Genomic DNA, 16,758 nt, shown 5'->3' with positions numbered 1-16,758 from the left:
TCCGGATTTGACAGATTCCACTGTACATGTATTATAGAGTCCGGATTTGACAGATTCCACCGTACATGTATTATAGAGTCCGGATTTGACAGATTCCACTGTACATGTATTATGGAGAGTCCGGATTTGACAGATTCCACTGTACATGTATTATGGAGAGTCCGGATTCGACAGATTCCACTGTACATGGATTATGGAGAGTCCGGATTTGACAGATTCCACTGTACATGGATTATATGTAAAGACAAGCAGTAGATTGACAATAACAGGTAATTGATAATAAGTGTCACATGATTGAAGCCAGGTGGAAAGTATGAGCAACAAATATTACAACATTTGAGTGGCATTCTAGAAGTTGGTTGTATAGAGATGACAAAAGCTTTTGGATGAACAGCTTCTTTATTTTCACATTAGTGACGTTTCGGTATAGATTCTTATACCGTTTTCAAACATGCTTAAAAACGGTAAAAGAAGCTATACCGAAATGTCGCTATTGTGAAAATAAAGAAGTTGATCACCCATAAAGTTTTGTCATTCCCGCTGTGCATGGTGAACATGTTCCTACCCGACTGCCTTATGTGAAGGTGACACGATACTTTACGACATACGACAGTAGGCTACACACATACATGTAACACATATCCTCCTATGTACCTGGGGGGTACTGGACCTGTCCGATGTTTAACTATTTACAAGTCATGTGAAGGGTAAGTTGGAAACACTCTTCTGTGCCATAACTGTTCTTTACTCCATGTTTTCTGTTTCTCATTTTGATAAAGTTATTATTTTAAAAGAAATAAACCGCTCCTGAGTTTATGTTTCATATTTTCCAGATAATACCGTGTAATTACGCGTACGTATAAAATGCTATCTCATCTGGAAACAGAAAGTGGTATATGTGTAATGATATATCAGTATGTGTAGTGTAGTGGTTATTGTAGTGCGTGGTGTAGTGTAGTGTAGTGTAGTGGTATATGAGTAGTATAGTGTAGTGGTACATGTGCAGTGTAGTTTAGCGGTACATGTATAGTCTTGTATAGTGTAGTGGTACATGTGTAGTCTTGTGTAGTGTAGTGGTACATGTGTAGTCTTGTGTAGTGTAGTGGTACATGTATAGTCTTGTATAGTGTAGTGGTACATGTGTAGTCTTGTGTAGTGTAGTGGTGCATGTATAGTCTTGTATAGTGTAGTGGTACATGTGTAGTCTTGTGTAGTGTAGTGGTACATGTGTAGTCTTGTGTAGTGTAGTGGTGCATGTGTAGTCTTGTACAGTGTAGTGGTGCATGTGTAGTCTTGTGTAGTGTAGTGGTACATGTATAGTCTTGTATAGTGTAGTGGTACATGTGTAGTCTTGTGTAGTGTAGCGGTACATGTATAGTCTTGTATAGTGTAGTGGTACATGTGTAGTCTTGTGTAGTGTAGTGGTACATGTGTAGTCTTGTGTAGTGTAGTTGTGCATGTGTAGTCTTGTGCAGTGTAGTGTAGTGGTACATATGTAGTCTTGTGTAGTGTAGTGGTGCATGTATAGTCTTGTGCAGTGTAGTGGTACATGTGTAGTCTTGTGTAGTGTAGTGGTGCACGTGTAGTCTTGTGTAGTGCATTGGTACATTTGTAGTCTTGTGTAGTGTAGTTGTGCATGTGTAGTCTTGTGCAGTGTAGTGTAGTGGTACATATGTAGTCTTGTGTAGTGTAGTGGTACATGTGTAGTCTTGTACAGTGTAGTGGTACATGTGTAGTCTTGTGTAGTGTATTGGTACATGTGTAGTCTTGTGTAGTGGTACATGTATAATCTTGTACAGTGTAATGGTGCATGTGTAGTCGTGTGTAGTGTAGTGGTGCATGTATAGTCTTGTGTAGTGTAGTGGTACATGTGTAGTCTGGTGTAGTGTAGTGGTACATGTGTAGTCTTGTGCAGTGTAGTGTAGTGATAGATGTATAGTCTTGTGTAGTGTAGTGGTACATGTGTAGTCTTGTGCAGTGTAGTGTATTGGTACATGTGTAGTGTAGTGGTACATGTGTAGTGTAGTGTATTGGTACATGTGTAGTGCAGTGTATTGGCACATGTGTTGTGTAGTCTAGTGGTACATGTGTAGTCTAGTGGTACATGTGTAGTGTAGTGTAGTGGTACATGTGTAGAGTAGCGTAGTGGTACATGTGAAGTGTAGACTGATTTGGGGAACACTTCCGAGTCTATAATTTACAATCAAATACAGTTGGTATTTTGGGTAAGATTCGTAAAGTGACACCAGTAAGAAAGACACTATTCCGTTTCATGCTCAGTTCAGTTTCGGTGAGAATGTGTGTGCTGGTGAGAATGTGTGTGCTGGTGAGAATGTGTGTGTTGGTGAGAGGTGAGAACGTGTGTGCTGGTGAGAATGTGTGTGCTGGTGAGAGGTGAGAACGTGTGTGCTGGTGAGAACGTGTATGCTGGTGAGAACGTGTGTGCTGGTGAGAATGTGTGTGCTGGTGAGAACGTGTGCCCTGTTGAGAATGTGTGTGCTGGTGAGAACGTGTGTGCTGGTGAGAACGTGTGTGCTGGTGAGAACGTGTGTGCTGGTGAGAATGTGTGTGCTGGTGAGAACGTGTGTGCTGGTGAGAATGTGTGTGCTGGTGAGAACGTGTGTGCTGGTGAGAATGTGTGTGCTGGTGAGAACGTGTGTGCTGGTGAGAACGTGTGTGCTGGTGAGAATGTGTGTGCTGGTGAGAACGTGCATGCTGGTAAGAGGTGAAAACGTGTGTGCTGGCGAGAGAACGTGTGTGCTGGTGAGAATGTGTGTGCAGGTGAGAATGTGTGTGCTGGTGAGGAATGATGTGCTGGTGAGAATGTGTGTGCTGGGGAGAACGTGTGTGCTGGTGAGAATGTGCATGCTGGTAAGGGTGAGAACGTGTGTGCTGGCGAGAACGTGTGTGCTGGTGAGAATGTGTGTGCAGGTGAGAATGTGTGTGCTGGTGAGAATGATGTGCTGGTGAGAATGTGTGTGCTGGGGAGAATGTGTGTGCTGGTGAGAACGTGCATGCTGGTAAGAGGTGAGAACGTGTGTGCTGGCGAGAACGTGTGTGCTGGTGAGAATGTGTGTGCAGGTGAGAATGTGTGTGCTGGTGAGAATGATGTGCTGGGGAGAATGTGCGTGCTGGGGAGAACGTGTGTGCTGGTGAGAATGTGTGTGCTGGTGAGAATGTGTGTGCTGGTGAGAACGTGTGTGCTGGTGAGAACGTGTGTGCTGGTGAGAATGTGTGTGCTGGTGAGAACGTGCATGCTGGTAAGAGGTGAAAACGTGTGTGCTGGCGAGAACGTGTGCTGGTGAGAACGTGTGTGCTGGTGTGTGCAGGTGAGAATGTGTGTGCTGGTGAGAATGATGTGCTGGTGAGAATGTGTGTGCTGGGGAGAACGTGTGTGCTGGTGAGAATGTGCATGCTGGTAAGAGGTGAGAACGTGTGTGCTGGCGAGAACGTGTGTGCTGGTGAGAATGTGTGTGCAGGTGAGAATGTGTGTGCTGGTGAGAATGATGTGCTGGTGAGAATGTGTGTGCTGGGGAGAATGTGTGTGCTGGTGAGAACGTGCATGCTGGTAAGAGGTGAGAACGTGTGTGCTGGCGAGAACGTGTGTGCTGGTGAGAATGTGTGTGCAGGTGAGAATGTGTGTGCTGGTGAGAATGATGTGCTGGGGAGAATGTGCGTGCTGGGGAGAACGTGTGTGCTGGTGAGAATGTGTGTGCTGGTGAGAACGTGTGTGCTGGTGAGAACGTGTGTGCTGGTGAGAACGTGTGTGCTGGTGAGAATGTGTGTGCTGGTGAGAACGTGTGTGCTGGGGAGAACGTGTGTGCTGGTGACTGCAGCCCCGAGACAGCTTGACTGTTTCCTCCTGTCGCGTTTATTGTAATCCTTACCCACACGTTAACCTATTAACAAACAACCGCATGCCATATAGTTTTAACAAAGGGTCACAGCGCTTACTACAGAATGTTTAATGCAGTGAAAACAATTTCCTGAATGGAACTGACTATCGTAGGAAATATATGTCAAAGGAAAAAACAGTCTTCAAAATGACAATCTACTGATGTCCATGAAGCATGAACATGGGAAGTGTTGTGGATCAAATGCTAGTTCAGAAGTCAGTTTTGACATGGCCTCCACTAACAGCGACACAAGTTTGACAACGACTCACCAATAACGACATACCATGGTCTGGGGAAAGCTTGTGGGATAATATCCCTGCTATGGACCCAGACCTGTCGCAGACTTTAACAACGTCACCGATGGGTTTTGAAGTCGGATTGCATGACGTTTCTTTTAATCAACACTTGCGATAGATCAGGCAACAGCAGGCCAAGGAAGCAAGGGCAAATTCTATTTTCCAAACTTGAGGCTTACATTGGCCTGCTGTAAACTGGCATGGCGACGAGTTCGTCATGGTTTCCTACACCTGTCAAATTGCCACCAATGACAACACGGGGGCGTCTGTGATGTCCCCTTGCGTTGTGTACTGTGACAGTGGCACTGGCGACTTCTACCGAATATCTTATTTATACGTTAAAAATGTGAAGTGAAATAAATGTACATGATCGATATTTTGTCATTTTGGGTGGTAGTAGTAGGGTAACCTCGGGAAACCTAGTGGCCAATCACATTAAAGATTCAGGTTCAGTTCTTATTGGTACTTTGAGTGAATGTATTCTTATCACAAGGATATTACTAAAGCGGAGTAAAGCTGATCTCACTCACTCACCCACCCACCCACTTTGCATTGTAATGAAACGCAGAGCATTTATGTAGGACACGAAGCTTACACTAACATGGAGTCACTCTCCGCCTCAGGTGTTACATGTGCCTGTACATACAGAGCAGAGTGCTGACCTAAAATCAGTCAGTAGAAAATCTCAACCACAGTGTACACACTTTAGTCTGTCAGTTGTTGTTGGTATCGAATAGCTGAACCTGCTTTAACAGACCTCCGTGTACATGATATCAGCACAAGGAATGATCTTTACAAAAAACCGTCAGGAAACAGGGAGCAAATATCTGTCCAGGCATGCGTGTCACGTGGTGTGGTGTTACTGCTCATGTAGGAATTTAATGTAACAGTCAGCACATATGTACCAGCGGAAAAAAGAAACTGCACACACATGCACATACACATCATATGCACATACACACATGACACTCACATATACACATCCCACTCACACACACATCCCACTCACATACAAAGCACACTCATATATACACTTCAAACTCACATATACACACCACACTCACATATTCACACCACACTCACATACACACATCACACTCACACATCACACTCACATATTCACACCACACTCACATATTCACTCCACACTCACATACACACATCACACTCACATACACACATTCCACTCACATACACACATCACACTCACATATTCACACCACACTCAAATATTCACACCACACTCACATACACACATTACACTCACATACACACATCACACTCACATATTCACACCACACTCACATATTCACACCACACTCACATATTCACACCACACTCACATACACACATCCCACTCACATACAAACATCACACTCATATTTGCCCATCACACTCACATATTCGCACCACACTCACATATACACATCACACTCACATATTCACATCATACTTACATATTCACACCACACTCACATATTCACTCCACACTCACATACACACATCATTCACATCACACTCACATACACACATTCCACTCACATACACACATCACATATTCACACCACACTCACATATTCACACCACACTCACATACACACATCACACTCACATACACACATCACACTCACATATTCACACCACACTCACATATTCACACCACACTCACATATTCACACCACACTCACATACACACATCACACTCACATACAAACATCACACTCATATTTGCCCATCACACTCACATATTCGCACCACACTCACATATTCACACCACACTCACATATTCACACCACACTCACATACACACATCACACTCATATTTGCCCATCACACTCACATATTCGCACCACACTCACATATACACATCACACTCACATATTCACATCATACTTACATATACACATCACTCACATACTCACACCACACTCACATCACACTCACATACAAAGCACACTCACACACATCACACTCACACATACACATCACACCAGAGACACACATCACACTCACATACACACACACACTCACACTCACATATCACACATTCACACCACACTCACATACACACACCACGCTCACATACACACGCATCACACTCACACACATCACTCACACATACACATCACACCACAGATACACATCACACTCACAAACACACACCACACTTACATACACACACCACTCTTACACACATTACACTCATCACACACATCACACACACACACCACTCTTACACACATCACACTCACATACACATAACCGGCACATACATACACACACCACACGCGCGGACACACACACACACACACACACACACACACACACACACACACACACACACATACAGTCTTTCACACATAGCTGTACAAAGATAATCGTTCTATTCCTTAAACAATCATAGTTTCCATGCAGTGACGCATATAACCAAACATGTATGATTCTGCATGTCCCAGACTATTCAAGAGTGGAAACAACGTTTAGATTCAATTGCCAAAAGGAATATTCATTCTTAGTAGTAAAACAGTAAAGCAAAAAACTCCAGTCTCATGTCTTATCGGGAAGCATGAAGTGGGGGGCTGACGTGAAGCACACTGATATATTACTTCGTGTGACCCGCTCCTGAATTACACAACTAGTCGTAGACTTTAACCCTGATGACGCAAGCCCTGAACTTTGGTCACACAAAGCTGACTGTACTCGTGTCTCGGGGAAAATAGATTCTCAATTACAGACTATATCTGCTGCTGACAATGTATGACACCAGTATGAGTATGACTTCTAAACAGCATCTCGCGGTCCCTCACCAATAAAATAAAACGAAAATACAAAAACAACTTATCCATTCTTGATAAGGACACATTCACTCTAATTCATAGAAATTGTCAGGTGTTTCTGAAATGACTGGAGTTTAGTCCTTCTAACTAAACGCAGATCTTCTCAGTGTGACAATACAATTGTAAAATGTAATTGGAGCACAACCTGATGAAACCGAAACTGTTTCATTATCTCAATGATACCGAAATACCTTCAGCTTGTTGTAGGGGTGTAAAGATAACTGATCATTCATCATGGTGCAGTGAATCGACAAATATTTTTACTCATCTAAAAACAATGTACTGAATGACTTACTCAGGACATACTGTTACAGCTGTTCAGTTTCAGTTCATCTGAAAGTTCAGTATGCATTGTCTGTTGACACAATAGTTAGGTCAAAGTTTCCCATGACGGGATACTCCAGTCTTGACAGTGACTTCCATGTCGGGAAGCAAATGCAAATTTTTAATGTATAAATTTTCTGACAAGCCCCTTCGTCCCCACGCCAGGAAGATTTTCCACCTTATAGACCTGCTGACTTTATATAACCTTGTCAACAAGTTGGAGCCTGTACCTTAGCAATATTTCTCTCGATAAGAAATACGTTGATATGGGCTCCCCGAGTGTGTGCCTTATTTAACTTTTATGTCACAGTCAACAATAATCGAGCTAAAGCCAGACCGTCTGTAAACAATCGAATCTGAAACAGGAGGGGTCGGGACAGACACATTATCAGCCGAGTGACTCAATCTGATCTCTCAATCGCGTTATGTTTCAACGACAAACATAAGCGTACTTGTGGCCTATTCTGACTCGAGTGCCAACACACTGCACATGACACACGATACCTTTCATGCATGTACAGGTTGCGTGTGGAAAGAAATACATTTTGAGCTTTTCAGTTAAGTCATAGCTCTATTGAACTGTAATTGATCGTCATGAAATAATCATTTAGAGTCATTCTTGTAGTTTAAAAAATTAGCACACGTATACAAAGTTATATGTCATGACATATCATCTCTTATGACAGTATCATCTTTACCTATCGTGAATTGTGAAAAGGGGGCACATTTGACTGCCTACCTCAAGGGCTCCCACTTGTGATAAGAATATCATTTAACAACAGGTTACACATATATAACGTATGTTCATGCTCCGCAAGCGTATAATGCGTAGATTTTCTTCTACGATTCGTGTTCGTTATAAGACGATAAAGTTGTCTAACGGGTCCTTATTCATGAAGACTTGGCTATTCAGGTAATAGATTTGTGCTAAAACATTAAGTATCAACCCCTCATTCTAAACTAATATAAAGTATCTCTGAATGTTTTGTATCTTTACTCGCGACCACCTGTTCCAAAGTACTTCCGAGTCTTCCAGGTAAGTGGGAAGTAATTACAAAGGTGATGTTGGTGTCAAATGACATTTATTTAAAAGAGATCATTTTGGCATTATGTAAGTACGGGTAGACATGCTAAAGTTGAAAGTGTATTACTTGTTTATATGTACATATATAATTCATCGATATTTTGAAAATACTTTTACATTATGTGCAAAATTAGGTAAAGTAAAGCTGGACAATTAAATAAAGTATCATAACATATTCATAATCATCACACATTCTCAGGGCACCTGGGCTTACAGGTCAGTTTATAGATTTATGTTATAACACTGAACGTCGTGACATTAAACAGTAGACGTTACGTCCGCCTTCGCTTCAATGACATTACTTTCACTTTTCTTGCACACATGGTTGATGCACATCAATGCGGTGGCGATGAAATCCAAAGTAAATGTGAATAGAGGCATCCACTAAAATCGAAATATTTGTAGCATTAATTGATATTGAGAACATAAAATAAAATTTTACAAATTATGTAACAGTCTTAATGAATATATCATGTTACAAGCAGTGTTGAAATTATATATGCATACACACACACACACAGACACAGACACATACACATATATATATATACATAAACGCTAAAACTACTTTCAGTTTGTTACTTTGAGTATTTTCAGGTTAAAGTGTCTGAACCTGTAATGTCTGTTACATGCCATAAGCCTCTATGGTTTTAAATTGATTACAGAAATGTTTTAGTCCACGTGTATGACACACTAATACCGACGCAGATTCATAAGAGAATAGCCACAGAGCTCAATGATAACAAATACAGTGTATTAATAAGAAGCATGTAAAGTAACGCGGTAAGGTTCAACACCATACAAACTAAGTAGATCAAAGTAAAACGTATTTACATGAATGTAAGCAAGAACAAAGGATGGTCATATATACACATATTCAGATATGTATCTGTGTTGTAAATATCTATGACGCACCACACTGTGAATAAAATCAGTACGACGTAGTATAATCAAGAAAATCTAGCTCAAAGGGCTAAAAGAACATAACTTAGTAATTCATTTCACCTTTTAGCTGGACTTATCACCGAGCATCTTTACTCATTTAGTTCCACATAACCTAGCATCTTTACTCATTTAGTACCACATAACCTAGCATCTTTACTCATTTAGTACCACATAACCTAGCATCTTTACTCATTTAGTACCACATAACCTAGCATCTTAACTCATTTAGTACCACATAACCAGAAATAGTCCCCAACCCCCCACCCCTAAAGCCAATGGCTGCATTACTAAAAGCATTACATACTTTTCTGATAACACGATTCTGCACAATATCTTAATATTCAAATAGTTAAAGGTCTCTGTGGAACTGCCAATCGCATTTGCCCGTGCACAGGGGTCAGATATTTACCATGTTGATAAGAACCATCAACAACGACATCATTCACTAAGTGTGAATATGACACGGAATATCCAAAATTACTTTCTGGGGTTGACTGATACCCGAGCTCCGAGTATTTTATTTCCTTCGGGTGGTCAGCCAAGGCGTGAACGGCAATATTTGCATCTTCGTTTTTGTCACTGAGTTGCTGCTCCAAAACTGCGGAAGTACCGTTGTCGCTAATTTCATTATAAATATGTAGAGTTTCATATTGAGGAGAAGGTGTGTTTCTATCATCCACCGGAACTGCCCTCAAGGTCCTGTCGCGTTGGAGAAGCCTATTGTAGACAAATGACCGACATTCTATATAGATGTTGGTTAAAAACAATAAACATATATAATACCGAGACAGTATAACAGCTTACGACTGCAACAAGCATAGGTTTATATCGGTGTAGTGTTCATTAGTCGAGCTGGAGATGACGTAATCCCAAAATTGGATGTAAACTACTGTTTCCGGACATGACCTTAAGAGTGACATACAAATTTGTCACATAAATTCCTATCGCCATGTATGTGTTTCCATTGACAAACTAAAGAACATCTTATAACTATCCACATTTACCAAGATCTGCCTCTTTAAAAAAACACGCCAACTAAAAGTCACAAAAACGGCTTCGTAATATCAAATCCAATGATTCTGCAAAGATGTATTTTGGAACAGAACAGTTCTTTCGGTAGGCTGTTAAAGGAATATGCAACATAACAAGAAAAGTATACATACACAAAACAAATAAGGAAACTAACCTCTTCCTGTTCATTCTCTTTCGACAGTAGAACAGAGCTGCCAGTAAGATACAAGAAGCAAATATCAGTGCAGCAGTTAGGGTTCCACCCAGGAAAACATTAGTAGATTCTGTAGAAGAAAGTATTACAGAATTAGTGTCCCCCTTTGACTTGCATCTATATGTTTCATATAGAGTATTCCCGATGTCAGTCATAAATGAGAAATCATCCCGTAACCCATATCAAATATCATAAACCGGGAAGGAATTGAGACACCGCTTGACATATAAGGAGGATCAGTCACCTTGCAACCTTTTTTTCTGTAAATAAAAACAATAAAAATAAAAGTAGTGCCACCCCCATCCCACTCCGAACACGTGCAGAGAGATTTTTAAAGAGAATGTTTTATGTGCCTAACGGAAGTATATGCACTTCTGGCGCTTGATGACATTTTCTTTGAACTGTGTAGAGATCGTGATTGTATTTAATAAAAATCCAATTATATGCGTGCATAATCTATTTATAGATGCTGAGTTATCATGCATTCTGAATCTCGTCTAATTCCAACAGCAAATACTGAAGTTACTTTGTATGCTTTGCTGAAACCCAAATCACATGGGGTAACCTTGACCTTCAATATCATTCAATCATATGTAAACTCCCAAGACTGCTTAATAATTCCATTGATTATGTGCAAGACGGGGCAAGACTGATGAAACAGAATGTCCTACGTGAAAATGACAAATGTTTATATAAACGCTCGCTACACAAGACTCGCAGAATCATTTCTGTGATAAGTGTTCGTATCATCCCGTACTGCATGGGTACGTACATCTTTCACTGTAATGACACTGTTCATTTATGAACAAAAAGACGACGGAGCATTTTTCTGATTACACTGCAAGTCCGTAGGCTATATACATGTATGACATTGCAAGAACAACTGTAGCTCAATCGTTTGAAACCAGCTTACCTGTTTCACATACGTTCTTTGTCATACAGTCCGCTAAGGAACAGTCATTGGCACAGTCATGTTCACATCTGACGCCACCAAAACTAGCCTCGCATCCTTTGGTACACGCACCTGTCGACTGATGGCACAAGCCATCCAGGCATCTTTGACATGAGTGGTCGCAGAACTCTCCGTATGACCCATTTGTACATCCACTGGTGCATGGTCCATTCGTGGAGTTGCACAGCTGATTGACACATTTAGCAGGACATGGCACACAGTCTGTTCCATAATATCCAGGTGAACAGCCCTCAACACAGGCTCCAGTAGCACCACATTTACCATACAGGCATCTGGGATTGCATTGGAGGGAACAGTTAGAACCATATCTTCCATGGACACATCCGTGTGTACATGCACCCGTCACTTTGTTACATTCACCTGGACAATTGTTGGTCTTTTTAGGAGCTGAACAGTTGCTTGCAACGGTAATCGGATTAGGCTGACAGTGAATACTGCACTCCTCGTCACAATACTTGCCATAAAATCCTGGTACACAACCATGCTGACATCCATTGTCACATCCACTAGAGCTCCAAACAATGGCCGCAGGTGTGTTCACAGGACGGTCCAGCATAAGGCGGATAACACTTCTCACAATGTCCTGTAATCCTGTTGCAGGATTTACATCTGCTTGAACAGTTCTTGCAGTCCGAACCATAATAGGAACCAACGCACCCAGAAACACAAGTTGAATCTGTCTGACAATATCCGCCATCACACACGTGTGGACACTTTGTACATCCGACCCCTGGGGAATCACATTGGTCAGTGCATTTTCGGCCCTGATACCCTGGTATGCAACCCTCCGTACATACCTGAAGACCTCGCTCGTTCAGAGTACAAAGGCTCTTCTTGCAGCCTCTGCTGCAGAGCGAACTGCACATGAGATCAAAATAGCCATCCTCGCAACCAGTGAGACAATGTCCTATCACCTCATGACAGTCTGAGCAGTGTTTCTTCTCTCCACACGTTGCAGCTGTAATGTGAGCAGGTTTACTCATATATTAGTTTATGTTCATATCATGTGATGCATGTAACTAGTGCAAGCATTATCTGAATATATGCGTGGAGTTTAGGTACGTTTAACAAATGCAACAAACATGATAGTATCCTATATTAAGGATTCGTGGGGTATTATACTGTTTAGGTCACATCATGCAAAGAAAATCAGCAGGAGCATCATCCCCAATTCCTGCTTGTTCATTTAACCGGAAAGTAGTCGACAACCAAAGTAATAATAAGTAATCGGACATGCATCTGGTCATTGGTCCTTGGTTAAACTTGGTGATGTCTTTCAATCAGAAGCTTCAGGTCAACAGATTTAACAGGGCCAATTATTTCGTTATTTAGCAGACATATCCATGGGTTACATGATTCGTATTTTCTATTCGAAAACACTTTTAATACACAATATGTTTTTAAATATCTTAGAAAGTATTTCAATATGATAGAAACTTACCTTTTAAGGTGATTGGGAAATTAGTAATGACAAGTAAAAGCAACAAATCCATCTGTGCCTGAAAAGAGACAGTAACATGTAAATATAAGTTGAATATGCGACCATCGAGCATAAAAACTGAGCCAATAAATTTGCTTTATAGCATGCAGTATCATGTAATTATGGCTCATATACTCACGAGTAAGGTAGTTTCCTCCCTATTTCCCATGTACACCCTCCACAAGCAACGGTGGGTCGGCGTATGGCCCAGTAATGATGTGATTCACATGCTCGGGTTTACAGTTCAGGTTTAGGTTACAACTTCCTTCCCGACACGAGAAAGTTACAAATTCATTTGACTATAATACCAACAAACAGGAAATATATACTGAGTCAAAAAAAGAAACTTCACAAAATATAATTTGAAAAATAATGAATAATTTTTCTCTGATGATACATCTATGTATCCGAAATGGGATCCCTATCTTTCGACTCTAGAAAAACGTTAGCAAAACCCACTAAAACCCATCCATTCGTAGTGCAAATGACGTTAGTGCCAAATCAGGTTTTGCACGTGCAGTCGATCACGTGATCTTCGCATGGAAGTTTTCTCTATATGCACGTGTTTGCATTGGCCTCAAGAATTTAAAAAAAACATTTTTAAACCACAGTTCTAACGGTACTTGAAATGCCACGATTGTCAAATGTGCAACCTGAACGTTGGCATGTTGCAAGCGGGAAGATCAGTTATTGACGTTGCAAGAGCAATGGGATGCAGCCGTCGTACTGTGTATGACTTGCGAGGTCGTCTACAACAAACTGGCACCACTTCTGATCGCCCAACGTCGGGTCGTCCACGTGTGACGTCACGAGCAGAAGACCGTCAAATCGTCCTACGTCACCTACGTGACAGATTTCTGCCGGCTACACGAACCAGGGCTGAGATGTTTAGAGGTCGACTGTCCTCACAGACCATTCAAAATCGGTTGCGGGCTGCCAATCTCCATTCTCGACGTTCATATCGTGGGCCAATATTGACGCCGTTTCATCAACGTCAACGTCTGCTGTGGGCCCGACGTCACCTCTGATGGACCCAGAGAGACTGGAATCGAGTCGTCTTTAGCGATGAATCCAGGTTTACCCTCAGATTCGCGGACGGCAGGCATAGAGTCTGGAGACGACGTCGTGAACGGTATGCCCAATGTTGTGTACAGGAAGTCGACAGATTCGGGGGCGGAAGTTGCATGGTGTGGGCCGCTTTCTGTGGGAACAACCGTTCCCGACTTCTGGTCATCTGTGGAAACCTCACAGCTGCTGCTTACCGCGACCAGGTGCTCACCCCTGAACTCGTTCCTTTTATGGCGGCTCATGGCCCAGGTCTACAGTTCCAGCATGATAATGCTCGGTCGCATACCGCGATGTTGACACGAAATTTCCTTCAAAACGCTGGAATCAACGTCATGGACTGGCCATCGAGGTCCCCTGACCTTAATCCAATAGAGCACGTTTGGGATGCACTTGGGAGAAGGCTTCGTGGTCTTAGGAATCAACCTCAGAATTTGCAGGAACTTGGGGCTGCCTTGCAAGAGCAATGGCGCAGAATCCCCAACCACGTGTTCACAAGCATCAGGCAGTCGATGAGGAGACGGTGTTTGGCAGTGGTGAATGCGCGGGGCGGCCATACACGATATTGAACTGAGAAATTTCGCATTTTTATTCTTGTGACTTGACATTCTGTATACCCATGTTTTGGAACGGCGGTGTAGCCTAATGGAACTGATTATGGCACTGTCAGTGTATCGAGTACATCACACAGATCTCAGCAATGAAATAATAACAATTTAACCATCTTACCAACTCTTGTTCTTTTATAGTGCCCTGAAGAAAGAATGTGAAGTTTCTTTTTTGACTCAGTATAGATATAACTGTCACTGTCAACGGTATGTTCCACAGCGTGGTCAACTACCCAAAATTCCCAAACCACCACCACAACCACCACGACAGGATCGGGTTGTGGGTCGGGGGTGGGTTTCACCTCTTGACTCGAGAAACTAGTGTCAATTGTGTGTGTGTGTGTGTGTGTGTGTGTGTGTATATATATATATATATATATTTATATATATTGTATTTGAATATTAACATTTGACAGACATAATGGTTTGCAGAGACTAATCAACGTTCTTTGAAAGTGGTAAAATCATGAATAACTTCCAATTTATGGCTCTACCGTGTGCTAATTAACGAACGTTCTTCTTGAATAAGATATTTACAACACCAATATTTATTGTAGTACTCTGTATTAAAACTTGTTTTCATGATCTTTATATCTTCTCATGCCTTTATATATTTTGTCTGCCTTTATATATTTTGTCTTCGCAGCCCAAAGAAGAGAGATGTCGTGAAAAACAGAGAAATGATGATACCATGTATTTAGAATATATGCTTCTTGCCGTTATTCTATGTGAGTAATTGTTTTAGTAATTCTCATTGTAGTTATCGAGATTTCTTATGGATGTGGAAAGGGTTTTTGCCGCTTCTATTATATATTAACATAATGCAACAAAACGGTTTAAATATCCATAAGAAATCTAGGACGGAAGTTGCTGTGAAGAGAAATATCTTCCATGATCATGGAAGGTTTGATTCCTGTGGATTCCAATTAGCCATTAATGCTGATTGTTACCCTTTGTTAGACTGCAATAGTTTGAGATGTGCTGGTTACGCTCAACTTCTTCATTTACAGTATGGCTATAAAACTGTCCCCAACTGAATCAATCTTGCCAATATGTTGCAGTTGTGGCCAGTGCTCTTCAGTGTCAGTGGGGAAAGTTTGGTGACAACTGTGAACGAAACTGCTCCTGCCACTGCGCCCTCGTGAAAAACAGTACGGCAAAACATTGCAGGAAATCAACTGGAGAGTGCTCAGAGGGGTGTATTCCTGGGTCGTATGGTATAGATTGCACGAAAAACTGCAGTGAAAACTGTCTCAACAAGATATGTAATCAACATAACGGTCACTGCACCCAAGGCTGCATAGAAAACTACAAAGGAGTTTTCTGTAACATTTCCAAAGGTAGGGCATATACCATATTGTCAAAAACGGTTAATGCTAACACTCATCGGTACATTAACATGTTTATGACTGACGACTGCGGCAAATTACACCCTTTTGTATTCGAATGCTTTGCATACCTTCAGACACTTTTCAGAAATTTCTTGACTTCATTTTATGAAACCGTCCTCTTTTAAGTATGGGAAACGTTGTTTTGACACACGGACTAGTAATGTCAAATGTCATATACTTGGGCGAGGCCAAAATCTGAGAAAGTTATAAGAGACCTATTTCTGAAGATTGAGGTCACAACCAAATTGTGTTTGCAATTATTATTAAAATGCATTTTCTCAAAGCCATCGTATGGACGGAAGGTGTTGAATCAATATGTATGCCAAGTGAGGGCAATTAATAATGTTAGTGTAGGTCACAGATCACTATCGAAGAGTAGCATATATTCTCTTCTTTTACAACACTAACTCTAGAAGTACTTACTATAATACCCGGGACTAAATATATTTTTCATGAGCCAGGTATTCTCCAAAAAGGAAGAACATGGTTCTGTCTTGTATTGCTGTTGGCACATCATATTTCCCCAATATTGTTGACCGAGAAGTGTCAATTTCGTTAGGATTTATCTGGAGGCATGGATCTTTCTGCTGTGAAGATGTCTTGCTTTACAAATGCATTATTCTGAATTGAGGTC

At 41.4% G+C, this 16,758-nt stretch overlaps 2 protein-coding genes across 4 annotated transcripts in view; one reads left to right on the top strand and one right to left on the bottom strand.

The window, feature by feature from the left end:
- The first annotated feature begins 499 nt into the window (after positions 1-499).
- Positions 500-16,758, top strand: part of LOC124252905 (cell death abnormality protein 1-like) — a 242,250-nt gene continuing 225,991 nt past the window's right edge. Inside the window, exons 1-3 of one of the 3 annotated variants that reach the window (XM_046686586.1) lie at positions 500-707; positions 15,380-15,461; positions 15,795-16,073. In XM_046686586.1, coding sequence (XP_046542542.1) covers positions 15,425-15,461; positions 15,795-16,073 — 316 coding nt within the window. In that variant the 5' untranslated portion in view covers positions 500-707; positions 15,380-15,424. The remainder of the gene's footprint in view (positions 708-15,379; positions 15,462-15,794; positions 16,074-16,758) is intronic. The other 2 variants (XR_006892055.1, XM_046686585.1) reach the window with 2 other exon arrangements.
- On the bottom strand, positions 8,419-13,265 carry LOC124252904 (multiple epidermal growth factor-like domains protein 10). The gene is made up of 5 exons (XM_046686584.1): positions 13,200-13,265; positions 13,022-13,079; positions 11,521-12,538; positions 10,569-10,677; positions 8,419-10,099 (listed from the first exon to the last, which is right to left on the bottom strand). Exons 3-5 carry the CDS (start codon positions 12,275-12,277, stop codon positions 9,724-9,726), a joined length of 1,242 nt encoding a protein of 413 aa, XP_046542540.1. The 5' UTR covers positions 12,278-12,538; positions 13,022-13,079; positions 13,200-13,265; the 3' UTR covers positions 8,419-9,723.

The sequence above is a fragment of the Haliotis rubra genome, unplaced genomic scaffold, assembly GCF_003918875.1.
Source record: "Haliotis rubra isolate DU_JTF1 unplaced genomic scaffold, ASM391887v1 Scf529, whole genome shotgun sequence".
NCBI classification, from domain to species: Eukaryota; Metazoa; Mollusca; class Gastropoda; order Lepetellida; family Haliotidae; genus Haliotis; species Haliotis rubra.
The sequence above is the reverse complement of the archived record's forward strand: the minus strand, read 5'-3'. Positions and strand labels throughout refer to the sequence as shown.

Coding starts and splice junctions, on each gene's coding strand:
- LOC124252904 (XM_046686584.1), bottom strand. CDS start 12,277: ATGGCGGATATTGTCAGACAGATTCAACTTGTGTTTCTGGGTGCGTTG. Junction 10,678..11,520: donor AAAGAACGTATGTGAAACAG/GTAAGCTGGTTT, acceptor TTTCTTCTACAG/AATCTACTAATGTTTTCCTG. Junction 10,100..10,568: donor AAGAGAATGAACAGGAAGAG/GTTAGTTTCCTT, acceptor TGTCTACAATAG/GCTTCTCCAACGCGACAGGA.